This window comes from Typopeltis vanoorti, chromosome 24, assembly GCF_054136105.1.
Source record: "Typopeltis vanoorti isolate ZY-2024b chromosome 24, IOZ_Tvanoo_1.0, whole genome shotgun sequence".
Lineage (NCBI taxonomy): Eukaryota > Metazoa > Arthropoda > Arachnida > Uropygi > Thelyphonidae > Typopeltis > Typopeltis vanoorti.
In genome coordinates this window covers 66,976,249-66,992,458 of record NC_143572.1, presented here as the reverse complement: position 1 = coordinate 66,992,458, position 16,210 = coordinate 66,976,249, and the positions used below count along the sequence as shown (strand labels likewise).

Sequence of the window (16,210 nt, the reverse complement as noted above, 5' to 3'; positions counted from 1 at the left end):
TCTAAAGCATTCCTATCTCCTGGACAGCTTCTAACACTTTGTAAATCTGCCTGACCTTATATTGTTATAACATCCAGAACAAATGTTATCACATTTGTTCTGGATCACCTGAATCTCTTGGTGGATGATGATATTAATGATATTAAAGCACTTCTTCTTATATATCCTAAAACAAAAAGAACAAATTATTGCACTTTGATGAAACATGGGGTTAAAGGGTTTAAGATATGTTCTTTCTTGTGGTTATATTAGTTGCTTGAATATCTTTTTTTTGTTCTAGGTGTTTATCAGAACTTTTCAGCCCCCCACCCATAGATACTCTCTCTCAAACTATCAAATTGCTTTCTCAGAGTTGCCCTGTTTCTGCATTACATCTTTATTATAGGTATTTTCATGGACACGACCCTCCCCCCAAACTGGCTACCACCATTACTCTGCTTTCTTCTAATCATTTAAGAATGTGAACAGCTGCTAAAACTATGAATATCCATTCATAGTTTTGCTGCAAACTTACAAAACCAACTGTTCATCCTCTTCCTGCATTCTGCCTACCTCTGTTCTTTGGAGCAGTCATCTTCATGCCATTTCTACATTTTTCCATTGAATATATCCCCCAGCTCTTTCAGAAAACACATTAAACATTAATCCTTTGTTCTTCTTTTAATCATTCAACCACACATGTAACTCTTGTGTTATAGATTTTGTAATCTCTTGTATGTGGGGCTTGTTTTTTAATGAGTGGTGAAACATGATCTTAAGTAATTAAAAGTAATTTATTTCTGTAGCTAATGCTAATATGCATTCATAAATTTAAGAATGCAGTTAAAAAGATAAGGAATGTGGTTTGCAATAAGTAACTGATCATTTTTTTTTTTCATGAAACGAATTATCTTATTAGGTTCATGCAATTTTAGTGAATATATTTGGAGGCATAATGAGATGTGATGTCATTGCTGAAGGTATCATCAATGCAGTCCGTGTTTTAGATCTTAAAATACCAATTGTGTGCAGACTTCAAGGTAATGCTTATTTATAATTGTGCAGTATTGTGGATTGATATTACTGAAGTTTTAGAAGGCATTTGTTTTCAATTAGTCAGAAAATTGGATTTATTTATTACCAAATATTGTTAATTTTCAGAACTAAACATAGACATTTGTCACCTGATGCAAATATTTCCTCAGATGACGAAATGTCAAATAAAAGGTTCCACTTAGGAAGATTAAAGTCTTTTATTAATAGTTTCCTTGGACATTTGCTCCCTACCTAAATTACTAATCCTGTTTATTAACTTATCTATAAAAAGATTGCAGAATGTACTGAATAATGTGAAAACAGGAAAGCATAAGTTCTATTTTAATAGTGTAAATTGATAATTTCAGTTTCTTCCATGGAGTTTAATAATACATGTAGGGATCAAAGCTAGATGAGTGGAAGGAGACCTAAACATAAGGAATATGAAGAACTGACCAGGCTTCTAACCAGTCCTTGCCTTGTGGTGTACTCTATTATTAGGAATCCACTTAGATACTAAATGAATGAGGATTGGCTGGCAGTTTGGGACTTAGCTAAACAAATTACATCATATATTTAGGCTTAAATCACAAACAAACAAACAAACATGATAGTACAACATGATGAAATGTCATATTATCTGTGGGGACATCAGCCAATTTAGCAAGGAGCTTCTCAGTGTTTTCACCAGGGAAATAGGGTGAAAGTTGTTGGAAGTTTTTCCACTTGGCTATACTATAAATTAAAGATACCAAGACATTATATACTTGGTTTAATACTTTATCCAAGTGTAAGAAAACAAAGTTTGCCTGAAATATAATCAGGACTGGAGCAACTTGTATATAGAAACTTCACATCACTTGCCTTAGTATCCCATAATGCAAAACACATATCCTTATGGGTATGTATAATGCTATGCATCATAGGAAGGGTCACCACCCAGACCAGTTTCGACCTTTATTGAGGTCTTGTCAGTGGGAGCCTGACCCAGAGGTGATACTAAGGTTGAAGTAATGCCGAAGTCATATCAGGCGCAAACTTTGTTTGCTTACACTTGGATAAAGGATTAAACCAAGTATATAATTTATTGTTATCTTTAATTTATAGTATAACTAAGTGGAAAAACTTCCAGCAACTATCTCTAATCCAGAGTATTTTAATAATAAGGTGTGACACATTTTGGCTACTCATATATGAAAATATGACTTTGGCATTCCTTCAACCTTAAAAAATGCAGCCCAACATTGAGGATGATTCTGCTTTTGGTTTTTGATGTGAATGGCCGTATTTTTTAGACTGAGCCTGATTAGTTTGTTTACAAGGTTTTTCACGAAACACGCATTGCATTGGCACAGTTTGTTTCCTACTGTCTCCCCCCTCTGCATGAAACATGCAAGAGGTCTAATGGCCGGCAGGCCCCACCCACAATGAGGACCAGTGGTGGATTTATGGTTTTATTTAGGGAGGTAGGATTTCAATCTGTGGCCAAGTGAATTCGTGACACTCCTTTTCCCTACTGTAGGACAGCTAGTTGTATTTTATTGCTGGTAGACACCTGAGAGTGTCTACGGGATTTGCTAGTGGACCCTCAGAAGTCCACAGGATTACCTGTAACCTGCTCGTGACACCTGAGCAATCTCTATTCTTTCTCCATCTGTGTCTTTACACATTTCTAAATTATTGTAGTCATGGCAAAACTTCTGAATGAGGCCAAATTCGAGGAAGTATACAAGGAATTCCTCAGACTAGGAAAGCTGCTGAGTGATAATTGGCCGGGAAAAGTCAAGCTCTTTGACACATCCCCCCCCCCCCTCAGCACTCACAGAGGACAATATGGATGACAGAAGTGAAGATCCCATAACTCTGATGCAATCAGATTTTGCACACTCCCCAAGTATGGAAGATGCTACATCCCAAGACAGCAGTTATCAGACCTTGGAATCACATACAGAATTCCAAATGGTCAAAAAGAAAAGGAAAATCTCCACCAATATTGAAGAAGCCAAAACCAAAACAACAGGGATAGAAGCACTCAATGTTCCTAAAGAAAAGATACCACCAGTCATCTTAAGGGATTAAGAAAAATGGATCCCTGTCTCGTCAGCCCTCAGAGAACAAAACATCCCATTCTTATGGGCCAAAAACTCAGATGAGGGAGTTAAAATACAACCCACTACTGTCATGGATTACAGACAGATGACCAGATTTATGGACAATGCTAACGTCCCATACCACACCTTCACTTTATCCAGCGAAAAGAACCTGAAGGTGGTTCTATGTGGGATAGCTGAAGGTATCACTCCTGAAGATGTGAGCACTGATCTCTCTAGACAGGGCCTGTCCACAGTAAAAGTGAGCAGGATGCTCAGAACAGATAAAAGACCAATGCCTTTGGTGCTGGTGAAAATAAGCAACACAGAAACAAATCTACGATCTAACTGTAGTATGCGGATTCAAAATAACAACTGAGCCACCTAGAAAGAGGGCATCAGCTGGACAGTGTCATAGGTGCCAAAGGTTCAGGCACGCCCAAAAATTATGTAAGGCAGCCTACAGGTGCTTGAAGTGTGGCGAGGGACATCAGACCAGCACCTGCTCCAAGCCATGCCCTACTCCTGCCTGCTGCACAAACTGCAGAGGACCTCACCCGACCAACTACAAGGGATGCCTGCTCAATCCAAAAAAATCGAGGGTCAGCAAAAGCCATTCTTGCTCCTCCTTGTAATGACACTATAAGCAACCTAGTGGGCCGTCCCCCAGTTTGAAACACCTCACCTTCAACCACACAGGAAGGAACATGACCCACAACCACGATCAAAACATATGCTGAGGCTGCGAGCACTAAATTACCCACATCTCTCGAGCCAGAGGGTTCCAACCTAACATCAGTTCTAACTGCCTCGCTTGCCACCATGCTGCAGGAATTCAGCAAGACAAGCCCTTCACCATCTTCCAGAAAGAGATTCCTCCAAGGCACTTAAACCATTATAACAGCCATCTGTCATGAGTAAAAAATTTAAACCCAAGTCGCTCATGATAGTGGCATGGAATGCAAATGGATTAATGAACAAGGTCTTGGAGCTTCAAGAATTTGCGATTCGTCTCATCCTAATTGGTGAAACACACCTAAAATCAGCCAATAACCCTAAAATCCGTGGATACACTATGTACAGAAATGACAGAACTGGTGCGAGAGGGGGAGGCACTGCCATATATATTAAGAGTTACCTGAATCATAATACAATAGCAAACCTTCAAATCATAAACCTTCAGGTGACCGGGCTGGAGGTATATACCAGCAATGCTGACATTCTCAAGATTTATGCTGCTTATATACCCTCGAGCATTCCTCTGTTAATAACTGATCTGGACTCCATACTTGGACAAAATGATTCCATAATAATAGCAGGAGACCTCAATTCAAAACACACAGCTTGGCACAGCTCTTCAATTAACTCCAAAGGCTCCACACTATTCAACTACGCAATGCTGAAATCTGCAGTGGTGACAGGTCCCACCAAGCCCACTCACTTCAGCCCATCAGGTAGCTCAGATGTACTAGACATCATCATTTTCAAAAATATACGATACCAATATAAATTGGAAACAGTTAACGAATTATCTTCTGACCACAGTCCCATAGTGCTTAAGCTAGATTCATCAGATCAATTCTCTCCTCCGCACACATTCATACCTTGGGATAGGTTAGCCAAGGTTCTTCCAGATTATATTGGTCCAGTGCCCAATATCTGTAAAAAGGAAGAGATTGACACTGCAGTAAATAACTAAACCATACAAATTCAGAAAGCAATAGGATCAGTCAGACAATCCACTGTCTTCCACCCAACCAACCGTATCCCAGAAGAAATCATGGAGTTAATCAGAGCAAAAAATAGAGCCAGAAAGAGATACCACAATACCAGAGCCCCACAAGACAAAACAGTATTGAACAACCTAAACAGACAGGTCTGGAAAGCTCTCCAAAAACACAGAAACCACCAATGGAAATCCAAACTGGCTAACATCAATACTGAAGATCACTCCTTCTGGAAATTCCTAAGAGTCATCTCCACTCCAAAAAGTAACTCATACCTCCTATACAAAAAAAGAAAGGGACAGTTCACAAAGATGAAGAGAAAGCTGAAGCACTGATAGTTAACCTTGAATCTCAATGCAATCCATCTTATGCAAACCTTAATATTAACCTTATGTACAAAATTCACCGACATGTTAGATCAACTTTATGGCAGCACACTGTTAATGCTGAACACATCACTCTGACTACTCCGGTTGAAGTAATAAATATCGTCACACACCTAAATAATAAAAAGGCTCCAGGACCTGATGGCATAACTAACCGAATAGTAAAAGTACTCTCAAGAAAGGCCATAGTTCATCTCGTCAATATTACCAATGCAATTTTCAGATTCCAGCATTTTCCCACTGCGTGGAAAACAGCCACCATTGTGCCACTGAAGAAGCCAGGAAACAACCTTCACCTTCCCGAGAGCTATAGACTAATCAGCCTGTTGTCCAGCCTCAGAAAGGTAACAGAGAAAGTGATCCTCACGAGACTCCAAGCAGAAATGGATAGGTTAGGAGTTTTGCCTGACAAGCAGTTTGGCTTCCGCAAGGCCCATAGTACAGCTCAACAAATCCACAGGCTAGTAGAAATCATTACGAAAGGTTTCGATTGGAAAATCAGTACTGCTGCCATCTTCATCGATGCAGAGAAGGCATTTGACAAAGTGTGGCATCAAGGCCTTCTCTACAAACTCATAAAGTTTGGCTTTCCAATCAAGTTGATAAGAATACTCTACCCATAACTGAAAGACAGATATATGCAGGTCAGGGTCGGAGAATCGATTTCGTCCAGACGCAGGGCTTTGCAGGAGTACCCCAAGGCTCTCTTCTGGCCCCTCTCCTGTTCTCAATCTACATAGTAGATATCCCTCTGAACCCGAGAAAAACATTCACTGCATTATGTGCAGATGATACTGCATTAATGGCAAGATCTCTGAGCCCAAAACTGGCAACTAGAAGATTGCAAACTGGTATACATATATTAGAAAGATGGCTGGAGGATCCAAGTTAACCCACAGAAGAGTTCAGCCATACTGTTTACAAGGAAGAAAATCCATAATATAGAGGACATCTTTTGGGAGTTAAGATTCCCTGGCAGAGCGAAGTCAAATATCTCAGAGTGATCCTGGATAGAAAACTTCTATTCAGCAATCATATAAGACATATTACCTGAAAGACATCCAAGGTCATAGCCCAACTCTACCCTGTAATCAACAGACAAAGCAAATTGGATACACAAAGAAGATTAACAATTTACAAGATGGTGATTCGGTCGGTCGTCACTTATGCGTTCCCCACATGGAGCCGCACTGCAAATACAAATATTCTAAAACTACAGAGATTGCACAATAAGTGCCTGAAAATGATTCTGGATGCCCCTTGGTTTATCAGAAACACCCAGATCCATAGAGAAGTCAACATTCCTTACATTTCTTCCCTTCTTCTAGATCTAGCAGTGAAGTTCTTTACCAAGACTAGCAATCACCCAAACCCGTTGATCAAGGAAGCTTCGGAATATAATGAAGCGGAAAGCTACAAATATAAAAAGCCAAAACATATCTTTAGTACAGCTGAACACAGCTAATTTCACTGCCCTCACTGGGCAAGCATGTGGCTCTTAAACTCTCCATTCAAAATTTTTCATTTCAGACAAAGGAGAATACAAAAAGCAATTTTGTTTCACCCATTTAGCCAGAAATGTTATTCGTTATTCCTTAGTATCACCTCTGCATAGTGACCCTTCCCATAATGCATAGCATTATACATACCCATAAGGATATGTGCTTTGCATTATGGGATACTAAGGCAAGTGATGTGAAGTCATTAGCTTCTATATATGAGTTGCCCCAGTCCTGATTATATTTCAGGTGCAAACTTTGTTTGCTTACAACTTGGATAAAGGATTAAACCAGTATATAATTTCTTGGTATCTTTAATTTAAACCAGGGTGAAAAGTCAACTAATAAAATAAAATAACAATCAACAGAGTTGAAGATAGGCATTATTGTAAGAAGAATTATGTCAGAATAACTGGTATTACTGAAATTAATACTGAAATAAAGACTAAAACAGGTGAGGCAACTAAATAACTGTAAGATGTATGATTCCTGCAATGGTAATCAGAGAAAAGGGGTAGCTACAGTAGTCAGCATTAAATATGAAGCTAAACTTCTTGAATGCAAGCAGTTTCAAGTATAGTGATTGAGCAGATTTCAAAATGGGAAATTGGATAATGAAGCTTATTTGTACTATGGCTCCACAAAAAGTTCTGCTAATAAAGAAGTTTGGGTTTTTCAAATCACTTAAGAGGATAATTGAGAGAGAGAGAGAGAGAGAGAGATTGGAAAATCTGGTTGCTGTTATAGATCTAAACAGAAGCAGAGTAGAAAATGAATACCAGATGTATAGAAATATTTTCTGAAAATTTAATAAAACTCACACCATATTTCAACATAAATTCACATGAAGAGAACATTCAGCTTTAAGCAGGACAAGAGTGAGTATCATATTGAAAAGAAGAACATATAAGAAAGCTCTAAAAACAATCAGCTAAGCAATTTTTTAAAGATTTTAAAAACAACTACCAAACCCTTTGGAGACTCATTTGCAGAATCTAAAAACATCAATTCATTCAACCAGGAAAGCATATCCTGAAGTTGTCTGCAAGGATAGTAAAATCAGAATCCCATGATTAACTCAGGAAAAGAAAGCATATCAAAAGCTCCTGTCAAGTGAGTCAGCATTCTCTGAGAGAATACAGAGAAAAATGTAAGGGAGTGAAGCACTGTGTTAAGCTAGTTAAATAACAGTCATGGGAAGACTGGTACCAGTATAGAAGATAAATATCAGAGGTAGCAAAATGTTCAGGAGGCTTTTCAAAAAAAAGAATCAGATGATAAAAGTGACATGAAAACTAAAGGTAAAGATATTTTAGATGTCTGGAGTAATTTTGCAAGATTATGAAGTGAAATAAGAAGTGACAAATAGAGTCATAGAACATATTCACTCAGGAACCTGAACTGTGGCAGTTTGGAGGAGATAATATTTGACTAGAAAAGCTCAAGTATGGAGATAAAGTTTTACATTAGCTACACTGCATAATTCAGAATGCCTAGTCAGGATCAGGGAAATAAAGGAGTAAGAATAAAAAAAGGGAAATAAAAATGAATATGAGGATTACAGAGCAATTTATTTAGCCTTAAATCTTATCTGCAATACTTGGTATTCCAGATAAGATTTAAGGGTAAGAAAAATTGCGGAAGGAAACTAGAAGAAGAAGAACAAGTTGTTTGGGCCAAATTTTGCTGGCCTGGTTGGCTAAGTGGTTAGCATAACCACTCTCCAACCAACCACCAGGCTCGAATGGGTTCGAATCATGTCGTAAGCATGGATGTTTGTTAATGTCTTTAGGTGGGAGATGAATTTTGTCGCCCAGTGTGAGATCACCACCTTGCTTATTTATTGTAGGCCTGAAATGGCTTGAAAAAGTTCTATGTTGGGTCTCTAGAGCAGGGTTTCTAGACTATGTAAAAAATAAATAACAAAAATATAAAATTAATTTTAAAAAATCCTTAGCCCACTCATGGTACAAATGGATTATAGGTTTGCAGAAAAACCTTTTTGTAGGTGGGGGCTACATAAAAAAATAAGTAGAAGTTGTCAGGATCAGATTTTCACTTCAAGACAATTTAGAAATCATTGCAGTATAACAGGGATCTGTACATATGTCCTATCTGCATCACAATCATATGGTGTAGATAGGACATATGTTACAGTATATAGTCTATATCTGAGTTGGTAAGACAGCAATTAGAATTGATGTTGATACGGGAAGATGGTTTATAAAATATGTAAGACAAGGATGCACACAATCTCCATGGTTATTGGATCACATTATCAAGGAAAGTGACATTAGGCCTGATATCAAACTTGGAAATATTCTATTCAGCTCATTATGCAGATGATGTTATCCTCTTAAATAAATCCATTACAAGCCTACAGTATTCCCTAACTAAATTGAATAACTACTGTAATAAATTTGAGTAATGTTTCATTAGTCAAATAGAAGTTTAAGTATTTTCAAACTCTATTAGTGCTTTCTCCTTTAATTCTTTTTGAGTTTATGGAAACTTACTTATTCTGCTTCACTCCATTGGGAGCATGGGGCCTGAACCACAGATCTCCATCTGACTATTTTGTGCCTTTCATCTGGATCCAGTTCTTTCCATGCTCTTGTTCTATTCCTCTCCAGCTAACCAATGGTCCATGTGGATTCCATCTTTTGCTTTGTGTTTTGGATAAAAGGAATAAATACACTCTGATACGGAGGCATTTGATAGGATATCACATGAAAGGCTGTCACATCAACTAGAGAATAGGATCTGAATGTAATGTTCCTAGGGGTTTGCTATAGTGAGTGTCTGCCAAATCATAAAAAAAGAGCCTAAAATAATATCCTTAATGATTATTTCAGCCTATTATATTATACCCAATACTCAAAAGAGAAGGACTCTTGTACAGAATGGTACAAGAGTTCTTCTCTTTTGAGGAATGGAATGGACTCTTGTACAGCCTACTTGAATCAGAACTGGGTATAAGGTTTTTATAATTTCTGAAGTTTTTTTTTTTAAAAAAAGCTTAATGTTTTGGCTTAGTTAGCAATAAATAAACATTAAAACCGATTTAAATGTATTAATGTATTATTATATAAAATTTTAATATTGCATTTATATTTTGAATATTTCAGGAACTCAAGTCGATGATGCCAAAGCTCTCATTGCTGCTAGTGATTTAAGGATTCTAGCCTGTGATAACTTAGATGAAGCTGCCAAAATGGTAATTTATAAAATATTGAGTATGAGTTGTAGCTATAAATAATAAAGTAGATTTTATTGAATGGCAGGCATGGTTATTGAAAGTTTTGCATGATAAGTCATCGCTCATCTTGCTTTAATTGCTTACTGAATTAGCTTGGTAATAGTAAAGCATAGCAAAAATAAAAAGTGCTTGTTTTATGTTAAAGATGAGTAATCATTATTCAGAAAACGGAATTAACCTTGATGGAATTAGTCACTTAAGGGTCAAAGCCAGATAACTGAGAGGAGACCTCCACACATAGCCTTTCAGTCATATGGAGAACTTTCTAAAATTGGGCTTGATGTCCAATTCTCACCTTCACTTGGTGCACCCTGTTAGTGGGTGTTCATTGCATACTGAACAAACAAGAAAAGGTTGTTGGCAGTAAACATGATGAGATTTCATGTTGGCTGGGTCATTGCCCAGTTTAACAAAGGTCGGGTGTTTTCATCAGAAAACTAGGGCAAACAGTGAAAAGTCAGCTATTGTAACAAACACATCAGAAGAATTGAAGGTAGGAAACATTGACATAAGGAGTATCATTGGAAAAAAAATTGGAGAACTGGTAAAGTACTGTTACATCCTGAATGAAGCACTTTATTAAAGAAACAATTCATTCAGGATTTAACAAGTCAGAAAAATCAGCTGAGAGAAAAAACTTGTACTCAAACAGAAGAAATAAAGTACTAACTGTAAATAGAAATAGAATTACCTCCTTTTAGTAGAATTGTAATACCATGTAAAGAACTTCGTGTATAAATTAGTATTATATGAAATGCATAATGAATGGGTAAATTAGATGTAAACATTAGTCCAAAGGTCACGGGCAGGCCTGAGGCATTGGCAATCTTGGAAAGCGACGCACATTCGTTTCCCGGAAGACTGCTATGATCTCGTGATGTGCCGAAGTTGCCGCGGACGAAGAAAGTAGCGGGCGGGAAAAGATCGCAGAAAGTAGTAAGAGGGTGCTAAAAAGGGGGGAAGTGAAGAGAGAATAAAAAGGGTTTGCACCCCTTTCTCAGGGCTTTTTTCGCCTGTTTTGCTGGATGATGATTTGACTTCTCTCATGGACCGGTGGTTCCTGATGGTGTTTCTTGGCGATAATTCGATATCGGAGGGTGCACCTTTCCCTTCGATGTCTGAATTTCTGCCAGTACTAAAGCGTGAGATGTCGGCACATGCTGCCTTCGCTGAAAGTTCCGACAGAATACTATCGCGGACGTATATTATGAACCAGCAGCTAGAAACGAGGATGGCCCGAAACAGATCGAGAATAGACGAGGGAAAAACGCTAGGTGTAGAGCATAGTTTAATCTGATGACCATAGTGACCCACCACGTGGACGCAGGCTTATGGAAGTATCGAAAGAGAATTCTAACAAAGAAGGACAGTTCAGACGGATGTGGAGACTCTGCCCCAAGAAATGGTAAAGTACAGATTTTGTTGTATAATTACCCAATCGGAAAAAGAGAAAGATCATTGTAGTGTATTAATTGAGTATGGACAGTATTTAAGAACTTTAAGTGATTATTTAGCAGTGGCTGATATCCATAAGACAAATTGTTAGGAATGATTATAGATGATTGTGACTAGTTTATTATGCAAGACTAAAATAGTAGGTAGAAAATTTGGTAGAAGTGTATAATGTGTATATTATGTGTGTTAAGTCTCTAACTCAAAAGAAGGATTTATTGTTCATATATTAGAGTATTAATCGGTTTGAAAAAGTTTGATTTAGCATGTCATTGAACTAATTGAAAGTGAGATTGGTCTAAGTGTATATTATGTCTTTAGATTCCAATAAATATGTTTTTTCTTTTATACCTGAGTTTTGCCTGAAATATGAACCAAAACTACCACTCATTAATCTGAACCATGGGGGAGGGGAGGGGGGGATTGAAAGAAAGCTATATCATGTTGTTATAGGTTACGACTGCAAACCAGAATTTACTTAGCCAGAGTCAAGCATTTGATTTATGAATATAAGTAAATTTATTCACCTATGTGCACCAAGAGTCTGGAAAAGTCTCCCTGAATAAGAGTCCCTTCTATTCTGAGATATTGGCTGGTGCAGCTTTAAAAAATAAATTTGTCAATATCTGAAGAGGAGACGGCCCCAGAAAGAAATTAGAGGATTCGTTTCTTTTAGCAAGGAATAACTTTTAACAGTCAGGGTAAGCACATGAGTAAAATTAGGAATCGGCTAGAGATATAGAATTTACTTTCCTTATAGAATGAACACCTAAGAAGTGATACAGATATTAGTCAGGGAAATCTTGTAAGTCTTGTAGTTATTGTATAGAGGAAAACTCATAAAGGAAGCAAATTATTTAAGGAAGAAAAAAAAATATAACAATACCACCTGAACATAAATGGCGATACTGGGACAAAGAATAAAACACATGAGATAATACTAAATAATAAATATAGAAAGTTATATTCAAGTGATAATAATCAAGGAAAGGAAGGAGTAGCGATAGCATTCAGTATCAAACATGAACTTCTTGATAAGGCAATTTCAAGAAGAGTTATATGGGCAAACTTCAAAATGTGGTGATGGACAATGAAACATATTTATGCCTATGTTTTCACAGAAAGTTATCCTAAGCAAAAAGTGGAGAGATTTTTCAGTCATAGAGAAAGTAGCTGACATAAAGAAAACAGAAAAGCTGATCCTTGTTGGAGATCTAAGTAGTAGAGCAGGAAAGGAAACCCAGACATACAGAAAAGTTTGGGGAAAATTTTGAGAAAAAGGGCAAGGCTTATAATAGTGGTAAGTACCATGGAAATGGGCTGGACATCTATCCAGAAGAGAAGACAAGCGATGGACCACCATACTAACAAAGTGGATTCCAAAAGAAGGGAAATTAGGACGTCTTAAAAGAAGATGGAACGATGAACTGTCAAAATTTGTTGGAAAAAATTGATCAACCATAGCCAAGAACAGAGAAAGATGGAAAGAGCTGGAGGAGGCCTTTGTTCAGCAGTGAACTGAAAATGGCTGAAAAGAATATGACCTGATGGATTTCTGTTCAGGATATTGATTAATTACTAACACTATGTTCCAGCATTAAGATGTGCACAAATTCACATGGAAAGAAGACAAGAAATAAAAAAAGCCTCATTGACTATGTTATTCTTCATGCTAGCTCAGGATACAACAATATACAGATGATTTGAAAGAAGTGATCATTACGTAGTTTTAGGGGGGGGGGATGAATATCACATTGGAAAGAATAATACTTAAGAAAGTTTTAAAAAGAATTAAAGTCGAACAGCTTTTATATTTGAACTGTAGACCCAACTATTATATAATATTATATTATATTATAACATTACTCAAGAAAAAAATAAACAGTTTGAAAACAAGAACCAAACCAGTCAACAGCAATTACTGAAGAAAACATTAATTGATTCACTTAGGGAGGCATATGGTGAAATTGTTTGCAGGGATAGAAAAATAAGAATTAAATAGTGGACACAAGAAGTTAAAGAAATGGTCTTGAAATATATTTCAAGTAGAAAAAGCTAATTGAAAGCCTAAACTAGAAGGATAGCCAGAATAGATCAGAATTCAACTAGAAATTCTCAAATATGGAAGTATAAAATTTTGCAGTAGCTTTACTGCATAATTCAGAAAGACTGGTGAGGAGTCAAATTCCAGATCATTGAAGTAAACTAAATTTCTCGTAGTTCTCATCTATAAAAAAAAAGGGGAATTAAACTGAATGTGAGAATTACAGAGGAATTCCAATTCCTCTATTAAATGTTCCAGGAAAAATTTATTCACATGTACTTGAGAAGAGACTAAGAAAAATTGTGGAAGAGAAACTTGGAGAAGAACGATCTGGATTCAGCCTAAATAGAGGTTGTCAAGATCTTTACCAAAAATAGTTGAGAAATTGTGGAGATATAACAGGAATCTGTACTTTTGTTTTGTAGATCCTTAAAAAGGATATGACAAGGTGGCTAGAGTAAAGCCTTTCAAAATAATGCAGTTTTGTGGGATAAATGGAGCATTATATTGAAGAAATGCAGGAAGATGATTTGATGCAAAATCAGGTGTATGACAAAGAGTACACACTATCTCTTCTCTTATTCATCATCTATATGGATTACATTATGAAAATAAAGTGTCATGTGTCATTAATCTCGATATTAGAATTGGAGATAACAAAGTTAGCTCTTTGCTATATGCAGATGATGTTGTACTACTAAATAAATCTAGTGCAAGCCTCCAGGATTCTCTAACTAAATTGAATAACAGTTTGTAAAATATTTGGCCTGAAATTCAGCAACAAAATGACCAGAACCTGTTAAAATAGGCAGAAATGTAAAAAAAACTGACCATTTCTCAATGAAGAACCTATAGCTCAAATGAAATATTTCAACTATGAAAATAAACCACTTGATCAAACCCTACATAGCACATGTATGAGAGTTCTAAGAAAAATTTGGAGAGTGAGCAGATGGCATCAGTGACAGAATCATATTAAAAAGGAAGATATAAGGAAGGAACTTGATAATGTTAGTTTTCATGAATGTGAACAGAGCTAATTTAAGGTAGTATGTTTACTTAAAGTGAATGGGGAAACAAAAGGTTAGCTAAACAAGTGCTTGTTGCCAAGATGCAAAGATGGCAGGATAAACACCCCAGAATAAGACCAAGATCTAGGTGGATTAATTCAGTGAGAAGTCCTCTAGAAAACTGAAATATTAAATATAAAATTTTTATTGGAGTGCTGATAGGTAATAAATTAATTTAGAGGAAAATTGTTAATATAAGATTAGTAATAATATAAACTTAATTAAGCAGTATTGTCATAGTATCCTGTACATTCCTTGAGGGCACACATCAGGAAATTGATGATGATATGGAATTAACATATTTTTTTTAGAAGTTCTGATCTGCAAGCCACACATTTAAAAAATAGCAATTCAGACTTCAAACCTTTATAAATAAAGTGGTCATGTGGGGGAGGTTAGTATTTTTTATTATAATTCTAATATAATTAAAGATAGAGAATAAAAGTTAAATAAAGAGCCAGTATTTCTCACTTCAATGAAATGTTTGAAATGAAGACAGTGCACCAATTTATAGAGCATCATTGTTAAAACAGTTTGGGGATCATTGGTTCAATTTGACTTCTAGCACTTTCCAAAACTGAAATGCATCATGTAAGGACCAATAACTATAATTATAAGAACATTCAAAATATAGCAGTACTAACTTTAAAGAATCATGAAAGAAGAGTTTAATGAGGGTTTTTAGACAATGTCAGCATTGCTAATTTAAGCTTAGCTTCCCAAAGTCATTACTTTAGCAAACACTGGGAAAGAATTAAAACAAGTGTTTAATACTTCCAGTATGTCATCTCAATTACAAAGATGTCTCAGAAAGTACAGTATAAAATTGTAACACAAAAAAAAGTGAAACTCATACACACAAGTCTAGATTCCTAACTAGGTTGAGTGCCAGTCAGAAGCCTAGGTTATAACATCAGAAGAATTAATGTTTCCAATATTTTGGGGAAGTTTAACACATCCATATTTATTTAAATTAGATTGGTTTTTAAAAGCACGTGCAGATTCTAAAAGAAGTCTTTCATTTCAAAACTTGTGCAGTAGAGCATAATGGTTTATTCCCTATACAGTGAGGCACTTAGAGTTAAGTAAAAAAAAAAACTAAGATGTTTTTGTCTTGTTTTCCATTTCATGTACTACATGAAAACTTTATTCATTTGGTAATTATATATGAAATATATCATTATGATTTTTATAAGTAATACAAATAGTCAGAATTATTTACTCTGTCGTCTTTTCCTGCTATGTGCATTATCATTAGAGATGTACTGATACTATGATACATTCATATACAAACAAGTACATCAAGCAACCAATGATTATTGTGATCTGACTAAATCAAACTGCTTCCTGCATCATATGCATCTGCCTGCTTGATATTGTCAACCTATCTCATTTAGGTCTACTTCTTTATCCTAACACTTTCCAGATCACTGATTGGCTGAACCATTATAGCCTTTCTTTATACAGAATAGTCCTAAGAGATGACTGACAGCTCTGATGTATATCGTCATTATTATCAGAGTCAAACCATGTCATTCACAAGATATTCCTTAAATACCATTGATCAAAAGCATCAGGTCTTCTATTATCTTACAGTGTCCAAGTCTGAGTTCCATAATGCACAACAAACCAAATTATGGTAAATCTTAAGTTTCATTTTTAGTGTTTT

The 16,210-nt window shown here is 36.2% G+C and overlaps 1 protein-coding gene across 1 annotated transcript in view; it reads left to right on the top strand.

Moving 5' to 3' along the window:
• The window catches only part of LOC150093365 (succinate--CoA ligase [ADP-forming] subunit beta, mitochondrial-like), a 257,429-nt gene that overhangs the window by 200,275 nt on the left and 40,944 nt on the right, over positions 1–16,210 (top strand). The window contains exons 9-10 of the mRNA XM_090414021.1: positions 899–1,019; positions 9,845–9,933. Coding sequence (XP_090270147.1) covers positions 899–1,019; positions 9,845–9,933 — 210 coding nt within the window. The remainder of the gene's footprint in view (positions 1–898; positions 1,020–9,844; positions 9,934–16,210) is intronic.